Below are 16499 nucleotides of genomic sequence, written 5' to 3'. Positions count from 1 at the left end.
GAAGCTGCTATGTACAGTGAAGATTCAAGTGTGGAACAAAAAGGAGAGCCACCAAAAGCCGAAATACAACCTGTGATACATGAGACTGGTGAGAAATTGAATAGTTCAAGACAAAATGCTTTACCAAGTGATGATGGAAGCAATGTATCACTAGAAAATAGGCATTTTGCGATCATGACTGAAAGCCGCGTAGCCTCTATTGTCGGCACGTATGACCGAGAGAGCTCTTGAAGACTGATCTTTATGTTCTTGAACCATCCTTGAAGAAGTATATATGCATGCTGAAGAGAGTAGGAGTCTGGAAAAAGGCATACCACCGAAGAGTTAGGCCAATATTAATTTGTGCTGCTATAGATAGGGCTACAATAAGAGAAACCATACAAAAAATCTTGAATTTTTCAGAGCTTTCTTTTTCTGGCGATCAGTTTAGGTGGCTTATCTGTATACACCAGCTCCTATAATGTATTCATGAATGGTACTTTTTAACAAATTTTTTTCTTCTCCATATTGCTTTTCTTTCTTGACAAATATTGTCACCTTGTCCTTACTATTAAAATTCTACATACAGTCAAACCTCATTAGCACAATCTTAGCAGAAAGATATCTTATTTCGTATAAACCTACTCAGGGCCGAATTTTCATCAGATGATTGTGCAGAAATGCAACTTAACCTAAAAGCTTACTATACTTGAAAGATTGGTTGGGAATTTATAAAATGGTTATAGTTCCAGGATTATTGTTCAAGGCTGAATCATTTTTATGAATTTTGACTGACCAATTTTGATGAAAATATCCTAGTTATCTTTAGTTATGTGGCAAGAAGATTTTCGATTGCTTAGAAAAACTTGTAACGTCAGATTTTCAAACTTTTGAATGAAAACTTCTACTGGTACTTGTGAATGAGACTGAGCTCATTCTTACTACCATGTATTGACTCACCTTATATAACAACTGCAGAGGCGAGGTCTACACGTATATTGACCTGTTTTAGCATATTTGGTTCAACTAAAGGAATATCATATAACCTTTGAGTCCAACATGCGGCTTGAGGTTTAATCTGTTTCTTATCATTGGAGACATAAGATACTCTGACACAGCCAAGTTTCCGACGTAGAAAATCTAACTTCGAATCAAATGAGAAACATCTACTTCTGACTTGACTTACGCAATGTTTAATCTATTTCTAATCGAAGGACACTTTCATAAAACTTTTTTTAAATTTTACTTTACTGTCAGAAATAACAATTTTTCCATATGGCTACCAGATTCAAGTTTACATGAATTTATTCGGAAGTTGACACACTAGCTAAACAGAATTGCGGCGAGTAACATCTTACCAAAAAGTATCAATGATTTTTGATTCAGCCGAATTATTTGGCTGAATGCAAATTTGGTATCAGGTACTGGCTGGACAACTAGAAACTAGCTGAACTTCAGTGTGTCCATCCTAAACGGGCTTTTACTGTCCCTCTTCATCTGGATATCATTATCTGGTAATTGTGTATTTTTTTATATAAAAGACTACGAGTTTGATGATGATGACGATGATTCGATTGAGGATATCAATGATGATGATGACAGTTTTTGTGATACTCCGTTTGGTGAGTTAATAGATGTTGATATTGTGCGAAGTGAAATGTCCATCTTGTTGCGAATCTATTGTCTATCAGTGTACGGATGTCAATAATCACCAAAATATTCCATTATTGGGACATTATGTATGTACAATGTCAATGTATACTGTGTTTTATCAATTCAGCTAAATGTTGGGAATCATTGAATTTCTCAAATACACGAGGGAGTTTTATTTAAGCCTTTCACACACCGCATCAAACAAACACAGAAAAACTTTTTCACGTGTTGAATGTTGGTGTGCAATGCCCACAAAAAAAAATGGCATAAGACTTTCTTATGACCTATTTGATGACCTAACGCGTTAGGAATACGGGATTTTAAAGGATATTGGGTGGTGATACATTAGTATAAACTTGATGCTCTTGAGGAAATGGACAAAATCATTTGCCCTACCCTATTCAAGGTGTTTAGGATGTATATCAATTTTCCTAACTCTATTCGATGATTACACCTATTAAGCCCAAGTGTAACTAGTGTTACCCTGAATCATGAGAAAAGGCATATCTGGCCAATAGAAAGAGTCGGTTCGGTCAATTGGTAGGGGGATGTCAGATAAGCCCCTCAGTTTTCATTAAGAAAACATCATCTTGTGCAATGTCTCATCATACCCTGTTGAGGAAGAAATGGAAATAGAATTGTAAAAGTAACCAATGTTGTCTTGATGTTGCAATGATTTGATACATACCAAAAGGAAAATGGTTATTGAAATTTCGAAAGTTTTATTTGGCTTAAGCTTTAGAGAAACTTTTTCTGGAACGATTTGGCTTCTTGATCAGTTGTTTTTAATCGTAGCTCGTTGAGAGAATTTGGATGAGAACATTTTTTGGTGATGATTGACATCCAGTGATCACATAGAGACGATTTTGCCAAACTAGCTAAAGACCAGAATTTGGCCCATGCTCAAATAGAAAGGATGTTCACACGTAAATCACTCACGTTATACTAAGATGTTATAAAAACAAGGCTGTGGCAAGTAAGGTGAGTCCTTTCAGTTAGCATTCACGCCCGAGCTAAGATTTGGCGTGGGGCCTGGTTTTACAATTTTGGTCGGATCAAATTGGTTCTGCGTGAAACAGGCATGAACCCATTTGGCATCGGTGTATATGGTTTTACCCAGGCTTGATCTGGCATGGGCCAAATTTAATTTGGCCAAAAGGTTTCGTCAAAAATGCTTCTTGTGTGATTACAGCTTAAATAAAATATAGATATTGTGATGTTTTATATGCTTGTTACTCAGGGCTTATGATAGTACTGAGTTCAAAAAGGCTTTATTTTTTGTCGAGAAATATTCTTATATATCATCAGAAAATAGGCTTTATTTTTTGTCGAGAAATATTCTTATATATCATCAGACAATAGGAAGTTTACTGATTTCTCTGTACAAATTTTCTGATTGAATATCTAAGGATAGAAAAGTTTAGATTACATTTATGACTAGATATAATTCCATTATACCCTAACTAGAGACATAAATAACGCAATTGATATTGTGATATAATTGTAGTCATTGTTATGTAGATTATAGTTGCCATGAATTTACTGATGAATGAGATTTTATTTTATATAGATATTTAGCAATACAGTAGAGCCTTGTTATGAAAAACTGCAGCAATATGATATCAGTTATAACTTTGGAGTTATGATTCTATCAGAATGGTTATTCCAATGTTATTCCAACAAACATATTGTTTGGCTCCCTGTTCCAAGGTTCCACTGTATTTTGGGCTTGAAAACCTGAGCAAGAAAATCAAAAATGTATTTACTGTATGTATTTATCAAATTTATATTTATGTTTGCGTACAAGTAGTAGAATTGTTCCATACTCTGCAATTAGTTTGAGTGTGAAATCATTGTAATGATATGATTCACAAACAATAGATGTTGTATGCGTTTTGTTGATTTTTTTTTCAATGTTTTTGCAAATAAACAATCCATCTAACCCTTGCACCCTGCTTGCACCTGTTTTATCGTTCTGTTGCTCTGACATTGACCAACCAATCAAGATCAACCAAATGTAGCCAGTCTTGTCGTCTGCATGTATGTAAATATCGTTTTTATTTGATACATACCAAGAATTGAAAAAGCATTCGTTTGTTTTGATTGTGTTGTTTTTTGTCTCCTTTATGTTTTGTTAACCATCACGTAGGGGCAAGTTTTCACAAATATTTTGAATGTGCCCCTACATCTCCATCGTAAAAAGCTTGCTGCACAAGTTTGAAGTTAATCCGGCATGCACTTATCTGGCATTTACCAAATCATCAGGCGGACAATGGTCAACGAGCAAAACCGGGTATGTGTGGGCTAAAAACTGGCCTGATTTTGAGTCAAAAATGCTTTGATACCTTGCTCCCACCCTGTAAGATTATGTCAGCTCGAAAAATGTGTGCCACACCTTCTTTAATTGTACAAGCTAAATGAGTGCTGTGAAGAAAATACTCCTAAGATGTGCAGCTCGCTTTGCCATTTACAGTTTAGAAAAGATGGCTGTGTCTGAAAGTCCTCTAATGACATCAAAATGATTCATTAGATTGGTTAAAAAGCTTAATGGAAATTAATTAAATGTCATGGTAATTGGGTAATTACTGGTGCCAGGGGCTTGATGGAGGTAGCTATCTTTTCTGGAAGGTCTTCCATATACCCATTACATATCGGATTTCTATTTGAAATTCAATCCTCGCTTATCATGCCACCCCCTTCACATTCAGCTCATAACCACGAACTACCCACAAAATCCTGCATGATTCCTGACTGCATGCATCCAATAACCTTCAAACAATGGAAGCCATTAGCGACATGTGTTTATTTCATGGATGATACCAAATCTATAAAAAGTGGTAAACGATAGTTTTTCCACGAATATTTTCACTTGTAGATTTTAAAAAGAATATGTAAATTTTCATATGAATGTACATGTACTGGTAATCTTCAAGTGATATCCAGTAAAACTTGCCTTATAACATAGAAATGATGCTAACATATGGATTCCATTTAAACAGTCTCTTATCTGCATATGTGTCAGACATTCCTTAACTCCGACAATGATTTCTGGTACGATTTCTCCGCAGAAAGAAGTATTATAGTCGGGTTCGTCAAGATTCACTAAGATTAAAGGTAGAATCATTTTACAGTGTAATAGATATGATAGGTGTACATAATGTTTTGAATATGATAGAACTATAGATGATTAACATGAATGTTGAATGATTATGATATAGTGAATCTAAATGAGTCGAATACAGTAAAGTTTATCTAGGCCTATATTATGATGTTTTAGTTTAATACAATATACAAAATACATAGTTGAAACATGCAAAGATTGACTTACCTAAAATTGATGATAAACAAATATATAAAATATGACCAGTTTATTTTACGTCCAGAGGTAGAATGACCTAACCCGAGCCAAACCACAGGAAGATGATTTAGGCCACTCCCCCAAGATGACTGGTCAAACCCTCGTGTACGATTGGTCAGTCTTTGTTTTACAGTGGTAGAAATAACTTTAATTGTTCAACTTAATTACAAGAGTCACTCAGTCTGTAGCAACATTGTTTACTAGAGAATATGGTTACAGTTACTGGTTTTATGAACATTAACATATAGATAATCATTGAATAGGTTTATGACATGTTTAAGAGACTAGTGTAATAATTGGCAAACATTTGTTAATTAGTTGATTAGATAAACAGGAAAAGTCTTTTCTGTGGTTACTAGCTACAAATATATATAATCCTGTACATAGAATTATGAATACGTAGATAATTAAAAATGGAATTACTAATGCAATATTTTTGGAGACCAATACAACCCTTTAAATCCCTATAACATACTTGATAATATACCATATAATATACCCTATAATATACCCTATAATAGAAGGAACCAATGATTGCCCTAAGGCTAGTCAATTTACATACTTGCAACAAACCTCTACAAGAAATTACAAAACAAATCCAGCAGTTCCAGACTACTAATTTCTTTTAATCATAGAAACGTTGAATTATAGAATCCATCAAATCATTTGTGATATTAGCTCTTCTGAAAATATTGTTCACCAGAACTTCTTTCCTATTATTCTCTACGATGACAAAGCCTATGACTGTATTAGAAAATAGAAAAAAATGACCAACAATAAATTTCTAATGAATCCAACTGAATCCCCACATATCGCTATCAGTGATGATATCTTCTACATGTATGTATGTATTACATCGTTTTTATTTTTCTTTGATGACCTGCGATCTGCAGAACAACCAATATCAAATATTTCACAGCAACGTCATCGTCCACTGAAGAAACGTAGGGCTGTGCCTGATATAGAAAAATATATCTCATTACTTAACTTGCGTCTTCATATGGGTGAGTTCATTGTTGATTAGCATGCTGAATTCTGCATTGGTTGTGCATCGCATGGTGAAAAGTTTGTTCAATAATTGTGAAAATGTGATTTCTCGCATCCGCATATGTACATATGATTGGATGATATTTCAGTGAGGTTTGCTGTTCTTTCTGCATTGTCATACTGGGCCTTGAATTGAATTGATGTTCAGCGTCTTCCAAATCTTTGTCGTTCCAAGTCTTTATCGTTAAGTAATCAATGTTTTTATTGCAATCACAACATTTTGTTGCTGGTCTGACCATTGTAATAAACTTGGGTCTATAATATCCACATGGACATCTGCAGATCTGTTGGAAACAAGTGCGAACTGGCCACCAAAAAGCCATACAAAATGTTTTATAACTGTTGCACTGATTTGTCTTATCTCCTCAGCCATAACAAACAGACAAAACAGCTTTCCCTATGGAGATCTTTTCATCAGGAAAACCTACAGAACTAACAAATTTCATATTCATTTATTCATCTCTATGAACAGATGCGGATAATGATGATGAAGGTAGATATTTCATATTTCAAATTGATATAATTCAGCTTTAGTGAGGTGAAGTTAGTGCTGATTGTAGTCATTTTAGACTTTCTTTGCATTTATGAAAAGTTTCCTCGTGATATTTGTACATTTCCCTACTATTCCTCAGGTCATACATTCATTTGTACAAATCAATGACATGTAAATATTTGCCATTTTACTTGATTCATTTCCGCTTTATTTTGGTGATCCAAAAGTTTTTCGCAAAGATTTGAATGGGCTTTCATCATTCTTGTAGTTTTGCTTTTGATTTTGAATAATGTGGTTTTTCATGCCATTTATGCTGTCTTCAAAATTGACTCGTTGAGATATCGTTTGAAATCATCAATAAATTTGTATCACTGTGTAACAAATACGAATGAATGTGATTCATCAAAATTCGATCACGTTAGTTCTGAGATTCAGGAGTCTTGCTGTCCTCTTTGAGTTGTAGCAGTTGATATTGTGCAGTTGTCTCAACGTAGAACTAGAACTAGAACTGTCTCATTTGATGATGAAGAACCTTTACCAGAGGATGAATCGTCCTCAAGATATATTCCAGGTATATGGTAAAAATCAAGTAAAACATGCGTGAACTTAAATGAATCATTTGGAATTGTGCAATTATTTTTATATGAAGCTAGCTTTTTGCGCTAAGAATCCAGCTCAGCATGTAGCTCCAGAAGCATGGGCCATTTTATGAGATGCTGTGAATGGAGAGAGAAAAATGTAGTTGTTATAGTGTAACATCGCAAAGGAACTACAGTTCTTCAAATTCTGCACCAGACCAAGCAACGGATATGTGCTTCAGCACCCATCTTGTTTGGCTTGCCATCTGTCTAAAAGCTCATTTTGAAAATGTGTAACAGCATATGAGTATGCTTCTGTTAATTGCTTCCAAATACAGAACAATTCTCCATATTTATTCAAAATCGTTACTTACCACTTTGTTATATGCGCAGGCCAACATAGCAGTGCATTTTTACTCTCAAAATGCTATAACCTAATCAGGCCATACATCATAACCTCACTAGCAAATAGAATGACGAGCTTGCTGATTACTTGTGCTGAGCAGGGATCTTGGCTGTGAAGCGCGCTTTCTTGTATAAACATACGTATCAAATCAATCTTTCCTTCCTACAGTGCACACAAATTCTGATTCACCGTATACAACTCAAGAACATACATCTGTTGTTGGGCATCGGGAAACTCCTTTTTGGTCGGAGGTCGGCACGAATACAATGCGTTTTAACACACCGGTAGATATAGCAGTTGGTGTTACTCCTTGTAATACTCCCATGGACATTGCTACCAACACATCTAGACCATCACCAGTTGACCACGCAACTTCACCATTAGATTTCTCCGATCTTAACCCTATAGCCACATTACCAGCTACACCGGTTCCAGAATCATCACCATTATCTCGACAAAACTCTCAAGTAGACATTGCTACAGATACATATAGACCCTCACCAGTTGACGAAGCAACTTCACCCATAGATTTTTCCAATTTCAACACTGTAGCTACATCATCAGCTCCATTATTTCCGGCTTCAACTGCATTATCTCGACCAAGTTCCCAAGTTGGCCTAGCTACAAATACATTTAGGTCCTCACTTGTGGACCAAGCAACTTCACCGTTAGATTTCTCCAATTTTAACACGATAGCTATATCACCAGCTTCACCGGTTCCAGATTCTTCACCATCATCTCGACCGAGCTCCCATGTCGACATAGCTACGGATACATATAGACCCTCACCGGTTGACCAAGCAACTTCACCATTAGATTTCAACAATTTCAACACTATAGCTACATCAACAGCTACACCAGTTCCAGAATCATCACCATTATCTCGACCAAGCTCCCAAGTTGACATTGCTACAAATACATATAGGTCCTCACTTGTGGAACAAGCAACTTCACCGTTAGATTTCTCCAACTTTAACACTATGGCTACATCACCAGCCTCATTGTTACCGGCTTCAACTGCATTATCACACCCGAGTTCCCATGTTGACATAGCTACAAATACATATAGAACATCACCTATTGACCAAGCAACTTCACCATTAGACTTCACCAATTTTACTACTGCTGCTACATCACCAACTTCATTATTTCCAGCCTCAACTGCATTATCTCAACAAAGTTCCCAAGTTGACATAGCTACAAATACTTCTATCTATACATCTCTTGATGCTGCCACATCTCCAGTCTTTTCTATTCAGTATGACACTAATGATACTACAAATGATGTTATTAGGAGAAAGTTGGTTTCACCGCTTATGAAGACACGAATTGGGATCGAAATTGGGACCAACACCGATCCTCTAGAGGAATTACTGGAAACTGATCTATCACCAGTTTGCTCCTCGGTTAATGATACAAGGTGCAGTTCGCCACTCAATGCCGTTTCAACATCGTCTAAATCCTCAGTTTGTAGCATCTCTTTGACAGAACAAAAATTCATTGACAATTATACCATGACCTCTAAATGTAACAGCCAAATCAATTTGTCCGATACGGGGGTATGTGCAGACAAATGTAGCCTAGTTGAGACGGCCACATCTCCATTTCGAACAATCGATCCATTTGAGAAACGATCAGTGGTTACAATTGACCGAGAGACGAACACTACACCCAATCTTGTTGTTGAATATACTAATAACGAAACCACAATGTCGAATTCAAATACACCAGTCGATATGGCAACGAATACATCGCTCGTCATCGCTGAAATGGCTACGTCCCCGATTGTGACCGAAATGCTTTCGGGCGGAACTATGACTGAAGTTCCTGATATTCGGGAAGTTGCTACATCGCCCTTCTTTTTAGTCAATCTCTCCAACGCCAGCACAAATACTTCATTGCGCAATAGTCCTGTGGAGATAGCTACAAATACCTCAATATGTGGAACCCCAGTTGCTATAGGGACTAATACATCACCATGTGTCAGTCCAGGGATGAATGAAAATTTAACGGAACGGGCAACGTCACCTATATTTGTTGTGTTGCCTAAAAAAGATAAGGCTCTTCAAGAAGACAAGGCAAATAAAGGTAAATTGAGGTTAATGGATGCATGATGTACATAAACATTTGGAATTTGGCCAGTCTATCAATTTTTGGTAGAATTTTGAAATTTTAAGATTGATTATCCCAAGCTAATCTGGTGAAGTGAACTTCTCTATAAATTCTATTGAAATTCTCAGCACACATACTCGGTCAATGGTTCTGGCCCCATCAGTCAATTTCAATGTCCTTGTTGTATTTTGTTGTACATGTACATTTATTTGGGAGTTGGAGCCTTGAGACATATTGTTGGTTATTTCCATGCTGACAATGAAAAACATCCATGGAAATGACTGAAATCTTTTTATATATTATCAGAGGTTTTTTAATGTTCTATGTATGAATTTAATGCAGCTGACTCCGAAGATGATGGTAGGGAATTTGTAGACATTGCTACATCCCCTATTTACATCGCGGTTGAAGATATCGGATTGTCACCATGTTGTATGGACGAAGATGCTGTCCAATTTGTCGACGTAAATTTGTCACCTTTGAGCATAATATATGAAGATGTAGGAACATCACCATGTCCGAACCAGACGTTTGAAACAAAGGATGCATCTGTATCACCAATTTCAATCATTCAGCTTCCCATGAAATTGGTAATGCAGGACACGGCGATATCGCCGATACAGGAAATCATGTCCGATGATACCGGTATCTGTTCGCCTTCAATAGAAACGGAAGACTCGAGCACAGTTACTGATCAGATAGAGAGCCAAGATATTGCGCTTTCGCCTATGGAATTGGAAACGAATGACGTGGCTTTGTCTCCTATCTGCAATGACATGGCCTCTGAGCAAAAACCAGTTCAAATTGATGAAGCAACTTCTCCCATTGCATTCGAAACACACGACAAATCAAGTTCACCTCGTCCAGGTACATTTAGAGAGAATCTTCCAGAAAAGATGGCTCATCAAATCCCCAAATGACATCTAATTACAAAGTGATTTGATTCATTAACAATAAGCCTTTTAGCTTGAAAGCTCATTCATCGGTAATTCTATGTACATCACTATGGTAATTTGCGATCTCGTTTGTGGCTGTTTTAAGGATAAGCCATCACCGATCAATTCAGATTTGCTTTAACATCTTGAATGTGATTGTCAGAAAAATCAAGTTAATTCGAGTCTTTCTTTTGTTTATATCGTTATTGAACAGTGACAGCTGAGCCAGAAATAGAAAAATTGGTAGCAGGTAACAATAATGATGCCTTCTATTAGAATCAAATAATGTTGTAAAACTCGTTATTTTACTTTAGAAAAATAAAATCATCAGAATGAAATCAAGTCTTTGTCTATTTTTTGTTATCATCTTTACCTGATTATTAATCATGAATCTTTATTTTGCATTACAGCGGTTGATGAGGGTATGGAATAATAATCTTTAGTATTTCACTATATTTCATTGTTCCTTTTTCAGGCTTCTCTTTTAAATGAACTGAACCCATAAACAGGCTCGTTCAATATGAATTAAAGTTGAAATTTATTCTAATGTATTTGCTTTTATGGGAATCATTGCTTTTATTGTCTAAGATAAGGACCGTATTCTACCATTATCATTCATTACTTTATTGAACATTTTCAGCATTTCAATTTTCCTCTGGCCAATTATTAATAATTCTATTTTTACTATACGCTAACATAACATATGATATACCAACTGCATTTTATTGCTGATTCTTTTAAAATACTGTGACCTAACTCATTAATTAATCAACTTGGTTTCTGTATCTCTTTTTGCAGCTCTTAAAATGTGCTTTTATTTTCATATTAACCCTTTCAGCGCCTCTACACTGTGGCGCGGTGTGTAAAGTGGTGATTGACTTTGCTAGTAGTCACTGCATCGCGTGTTGATGTTATCACTGATTAGTTTTTATCTATTGAATGATGGCAACACCTGTCAAACATAGTGAAATATTGGTAACTAATGATACACCGTACCATGGTGTAGACGCAATATATAGCGGTGTGCCTGTTATTCAACACACTGAGCTGAAAATCTAAGAAAATTTTCAAATCATCTCCAGCACTTTCGGATATTGATTAGTCAGCAGTGAAAGGGTTAATGAATATCTAATGGATTTTGTCCATTTTCACTGATCATCAAATGATTAATTGATATTGTTGATAAATCGAAGTAGACTCCTTCTTACTTGTTAGCAGGGAACTTCTGAACTGAAGTTGGTGAATTTTACAAATAATCTTGGCGATTCTCCTGATTTCTCTGATTCCCGACGGGAGAAATATTTTCAGTCCAAATGCTCCTGAGTAAATCAGAGTCTACTGTACTCTTTTTTCTTAGCAAAACTTGAAAAATGATTTTGAATTAAAACAAGGAAAAGTTACGTATTTTTCAAATCACAGACATTCAGAGTTAATGTTAACATGATCAGTTTAGTTCTTTCGTGTCTCTTTAATTTTCAACTCTGTTTTACTTGTAGAAGAACGCCCTATAGAAGAGGAAGCAGAAAATGAAGATGCTAAAGGTGAATACTGATGTTAAAATTTTGTGTTGAATTAATGGTATTTGAGGAATGAATATTACTTACTTAAAATCACGTACTTAAAATTAACAATCATAGCTCAAAGAATGATTAACTCAAATTTGATTAAATCTTCAGATTACTCAACACATTTCAATATATCTTGTAGTTGACTTACGTCGTACTAAGGCTATACCATTACCAATGATGAGATTTCTTTTGGCTTTTTATCTTTGGCTGGTAGTGGGAACAAACTCTTCTAGAGAAAACTTCAACCATTATACGAAATAGATAAAGCTTTAATAATATTTGTCCATGACATGTTTTTAAACATCAATTTCATGGGTGTTAGGCATGGAAACGTATTGATTTATAACTTATTGCCATTGTACCCAACATTTGTTCATTTGAAATAAAATACGACACTCAATGATAATTTTGATGTTTGGATTCAGTCAAAGGATTTAGATTAGTACATACAATGTTTTTGTATCTTAAATTTATTCAGAGGGTGAATGGAAGATATGGGTAACAACTGGCAAAGAGGAGAATATCTTAATGAAGAATGAAGTGATTCTCTATGCTTATGGAGATAGTGGTATCAGTGGTCCTGTTAGTCTTGGCACTGGTTCAGATGGAGGACTCTTTGAGGCTGGAAATACTGATGAATTCAAAGTAAGTCAACTTAAGTTTGGCTATCCAGATCCAGCACATTCTATTCCTGTTAACTTGGACTGGAAGATTAGAATAGGTTAAGTCCAGCCTTTGGTATGTGCAGGAAAAATCTTAGGAATAGTTAGAATTACATGATACTATACATCAACCTAAATATAATACATTTGCAATCTTTTCATGGATTACTTTTTTTTCACATTTCTATTCAAATAAATTATTAATTGTAGATTGATCTCGGAACTGAGATTGGAAAACTTTACAAAATAAGAATCGGTCATGAGAATAAAGTTGCTGAGGGAACGTGGTACATCGAGAAGGTAAAAATGCGTGACTTGGTGAATCGTGAGACTGTCATTTTCCACGTTAATAGATGGCTCTCTTCGGCTCATGAAGACTGTGATGTTTGGCGTGAACTGCCAGTTGTCAGACCGGCACAAGAAGAATATCCAGGTTAGTCTATCAAATAGTTTCTACATTGTACTTCCAACACAGGAGGAGCCAGTTGTGGGTTAGAATTTCACCATACGACATTGAAAAAAAATGAAAATTTACTCTATAATCAAGTGAGTGCAACTGAGTACTTGGTCTGTCTGGTTCTACGAAAAAGTTAAAACTGTGTTTGGGTTAAGTTGCTATTGCTTTATGTTTTCAATGAGGACAACAATTCAGATATAAATCAAACTGTTTCAGGGGGATCCAGGCTGATCCAGCTCAAATGAAGAGGGTACTCAATAGTCTTGTGGCAGGTGGCCCGGCAAGTGCCAAAGGCATGAAGTGCTTGTACGGGTCTAGGAGTCCTCAAAAAATTTAGAAAATTTAGTTGCATTAGTATGCAATTATTGAATAAAAAAATACAGTTGGCCTTTGTCATAGATTAATGTTGGGTGGAATTTTTCACCAGTGATTACTAAGAAGAGCAATAAATTGATCGGAAAAGGGGGGATTCAAACCCCCTCTGGTCCGCATCCTGTATTTCAAGCTTAACTTTTTTATGAAACTGTGGATTCTGGGGATTTAAATGGTATAGAGGCTGATTTTACTGATAAGATATAATGTTAGAGAATTAGATCTATCCTTATCCACCCACAGTGAGATTAGAATCTGATGACCTTGGTGGACACTTGTAAACTCTAGTTTTCCTTGATTTCTCTTTCAGTTATCACATATGTCATTGAGGTACAGACTGGAAAAGAGCCAGGATCGGATACAGATGCGAATATCTATATCACTCTAAATGGTGATCATGGCGATAGTGGTAAAAGAACTTTAGTTAAGAACAAAATGGATCAATCAAAGTTCCAGCTGGGTGGCATAGATGTATTTGACCTTGATGCAGTATTGTTAGGGGACCTGAAGACAGTTGTAATCGGTCATGATGGTGATGGCTCGGGTAAGTTTGACACCAATGTACAAGACAGGATATATCAATTGATATGTTGTATGTTGTTGTACGGCATACACAATGTCAAAATCCTATGTTAAGCGATTGAAATTGAATTTTATCCGTTGATGCCAGTGAACTTTTGAAATCATGTGCTTTTTGCTTGATATCTCAAATTGGTGATTCAGTTACAATCCCGTACACGATCTTATTCTCATAGCTTGTTACATGTTATTCATTTCATGCATCAGGAGCAGGATGGTATTGTGATAAAGTAATCGTTAGGGCTGAAGCTGGAGAACATGGAGAAATACTAGAATGGTATTTCCCGTGTAAACAATGGTTGGATGAAGGTCAAGGTGACTCTCTGATCGAACGTGAGCTTGAAGTGCAGAAAAGTAAGACATTTGTCTCTTTATTTTGTATTTGATTTAAACAGCAGTAGGAAACGAACAACATTCACAATGGTTTTGGTTTTATTGTAATCTACAGGTAGATTATGATTTTCAGAGGTGTACGAAAGTGACTGAATTTTAGTCTTTTACTGGTTTCAAAAATTTATTAATTGGTTCAAATCCCCAAGTGGCAGTAGATTCATTTTGCTTTATATGGTGCTTCTCTGTCCTTCCCCAGCCATCGTCTAAAATGAACCTGGAGCCTAATATTTTCAGAGGGAGAATATAAGATTTGGGTGAAAACGCATGTAGGATCCATGCCTTCTTATGGTCACAAAGCCTTCCTTACCGTGTACGGTGTTGACGGCAAAAGTGATGAAATTGTTCTCCACAAACCTGTTGAAGACAACCAAGAACAAGAAGAACTTTTCCGTCCTGGATATATGGATGAGTTTGAGGTCTGTATCACGGAGCTGCTTATTCAATAATGCTGATTGTGGTTTCACTCTCTCTTATTGGTTGATATCTTTTATAGCAGGCATTTGTTGGTGATGTTGGTGATATATTTAAAGTGAGGTTAACAAAAGAAGACACCCCTGAATGGGAATCTTGGTATATAGATGAGGTAGGTATACAGGTGATCATTTAACAATGAATAGACAATGCGACAATCCTTATATTTTTTCTGGTTTTTGTACAAATCCATCTCCAATCTTACCCCCCCCCCCCAATAGTTAATGAATAATTAATCTTAAAGCTTCCGTTACACATTTTCTAAGATACCCTGTTAGCAGTTAAACTGCTTGTGGCAATAAGTTCAGAATTTTCATTACGGCTTATTTCTTACAGATAAAACTGCTTCACAAAGCTACCTTGGATGAGTATCTGTTCTCTGCTGACTGTTGGTTGACACAATTCGAAAAAAGTATTAAAGAAGTGGCCCTGTCAAGTCTTGACCTTCCTCTCAATAATCGTCCAAGTGAGTATATCAGATTTAGCCAAACGCTTTGAAATATTTCATTCACCCGTATTAGCACTAGTGCATGTTATGATGTCAGCTATATGATATTGAATATTATACATTGTACATACCAGTGGCCAGTTGCACAGTCACGGTTTCGATTGAATACTAGTCTAAAAACCATCTTTACGCAATCTAACAGTTTAAGACCAGTCTTTAGTGACAAGTTCGAAACTGTCGCCAGATATCCATTGAATGTTTCTACTCATCTTAAGATTAAAGAATTTAGCTCAATAAGTTATTTAAGTTAATTTTTTTTCGGAAATATGTATAGGAGTATTAATTAAGAGTTGATAAAACGTCCGTTGTGGTTTTAGATTTAATGTTGCTCGTGATCAAATACTCAGCGCAAATATCTAACTGGCTATTTGACATTCAACTGGTCCTAATTTTTGTAGAAGTACAGCAAATCTATTAGAAACTACAAGAGAATCAAGATTAAAAGATTCTAGGTTAACGGAGGTACACTCTGTTTCTTTATGACATAATTGCATGTTTTCTTGCAGTACGCAAATATCGTGTGTATATCAAGTTCGGCAAAGAAGAGGAAAAAGAAAACGCCATACCTACAACGCCTTTAAAACTATGCATATTCGGTCAGTATGGTGATACTGGTAACAGACCGCTTGTGTTGGTTACTGAGGAAGAGAAATCTGAAGACGATAGCAAAGTGAAAGAAAACGAAATTAAGGGAGACGAAAAAAGTGAGGCAGCAGACAAGGCAGAAAATAGCGTAGATATTGAAACAGAAGATAAAGAAAGTAAGGAGAATCTACAAGATGCAGCAAGTAAACCAATTGAAGGTGAAAGCAAAAATGAGGATGACAATAAAAACGATGAAAATGATACTGGAAAGGTCGAAGATGCTCAACAAAAGGAATCTGAGAAGAATCGAAGCAATAAGACAACTACAGAAATTGAGGTAACT

The 16499-nt window shown here is 35.9% G+C and overlaps 1 protein-coding gene across 1 annotated transcript in view; it reads left to right on the top strand.

Annotated features, from left to right (window-relative positions):
• Positions 1 to 16499, top strand: part of LOC141899004 (lipoxygenase homology domain-containing protein 1-like) — a 65116-nt gene that overhangs the window by 29319 nt on the left and 19298 nt on the right. Inside the window, exons 22-30 of the mRNA XM_074785153.1 lie at positions 12058 to 12102; positions 12608 to 12774; positions 13002 to 13224; positions 13931 to 14164; positions 14407 to 14553; positions 14827 to 15008; positions 15086 to 15175; positions 15400 to 15529; positions 16078 to 16493. Coding sequence (XP_074641254.1) covers positions 12058 to 12102; positions 12608 to 12774; positions 13002 to 13224; positions 13931 to 14164; positions 14407 to 14553; positions 14827 to 15008; positions 15086 to 15175; positions 15400 to 15529; positions 16078 to 16493 — 1634 coding nt within the window. The remainder of the gene's footprint in view (positions 1 to 12057; positions 12103 to 12607; positions 12775 to 13001; positions 13225 to 13930; positions 14165 to 14406; positions 14554 to 14826; positions 15009 to 15085; positions 15176 to 15399; positions 15530 to 16077; positions 16494 to 16499) is intronic.

This window comes from Tubulanus polymorphus, chromosome 2, assembly GCF_964204645.1.
Source record: "Tubulanus polymorphus chromosome 2, tnTubPoly1.2, whole genome shotgun sequence".
Lineage (NCBI taxonomy): Eukaryota > Metazoa > Nemertea > Palaeonemertea > Tubulaniformes > Tubulanidae > Tubulanus > Tubulanus polymorphus.
Note: the sequence above shows the minus strand (reverse complement) of the source record. Positions and strands in the feature narration are given on the sequence as shown.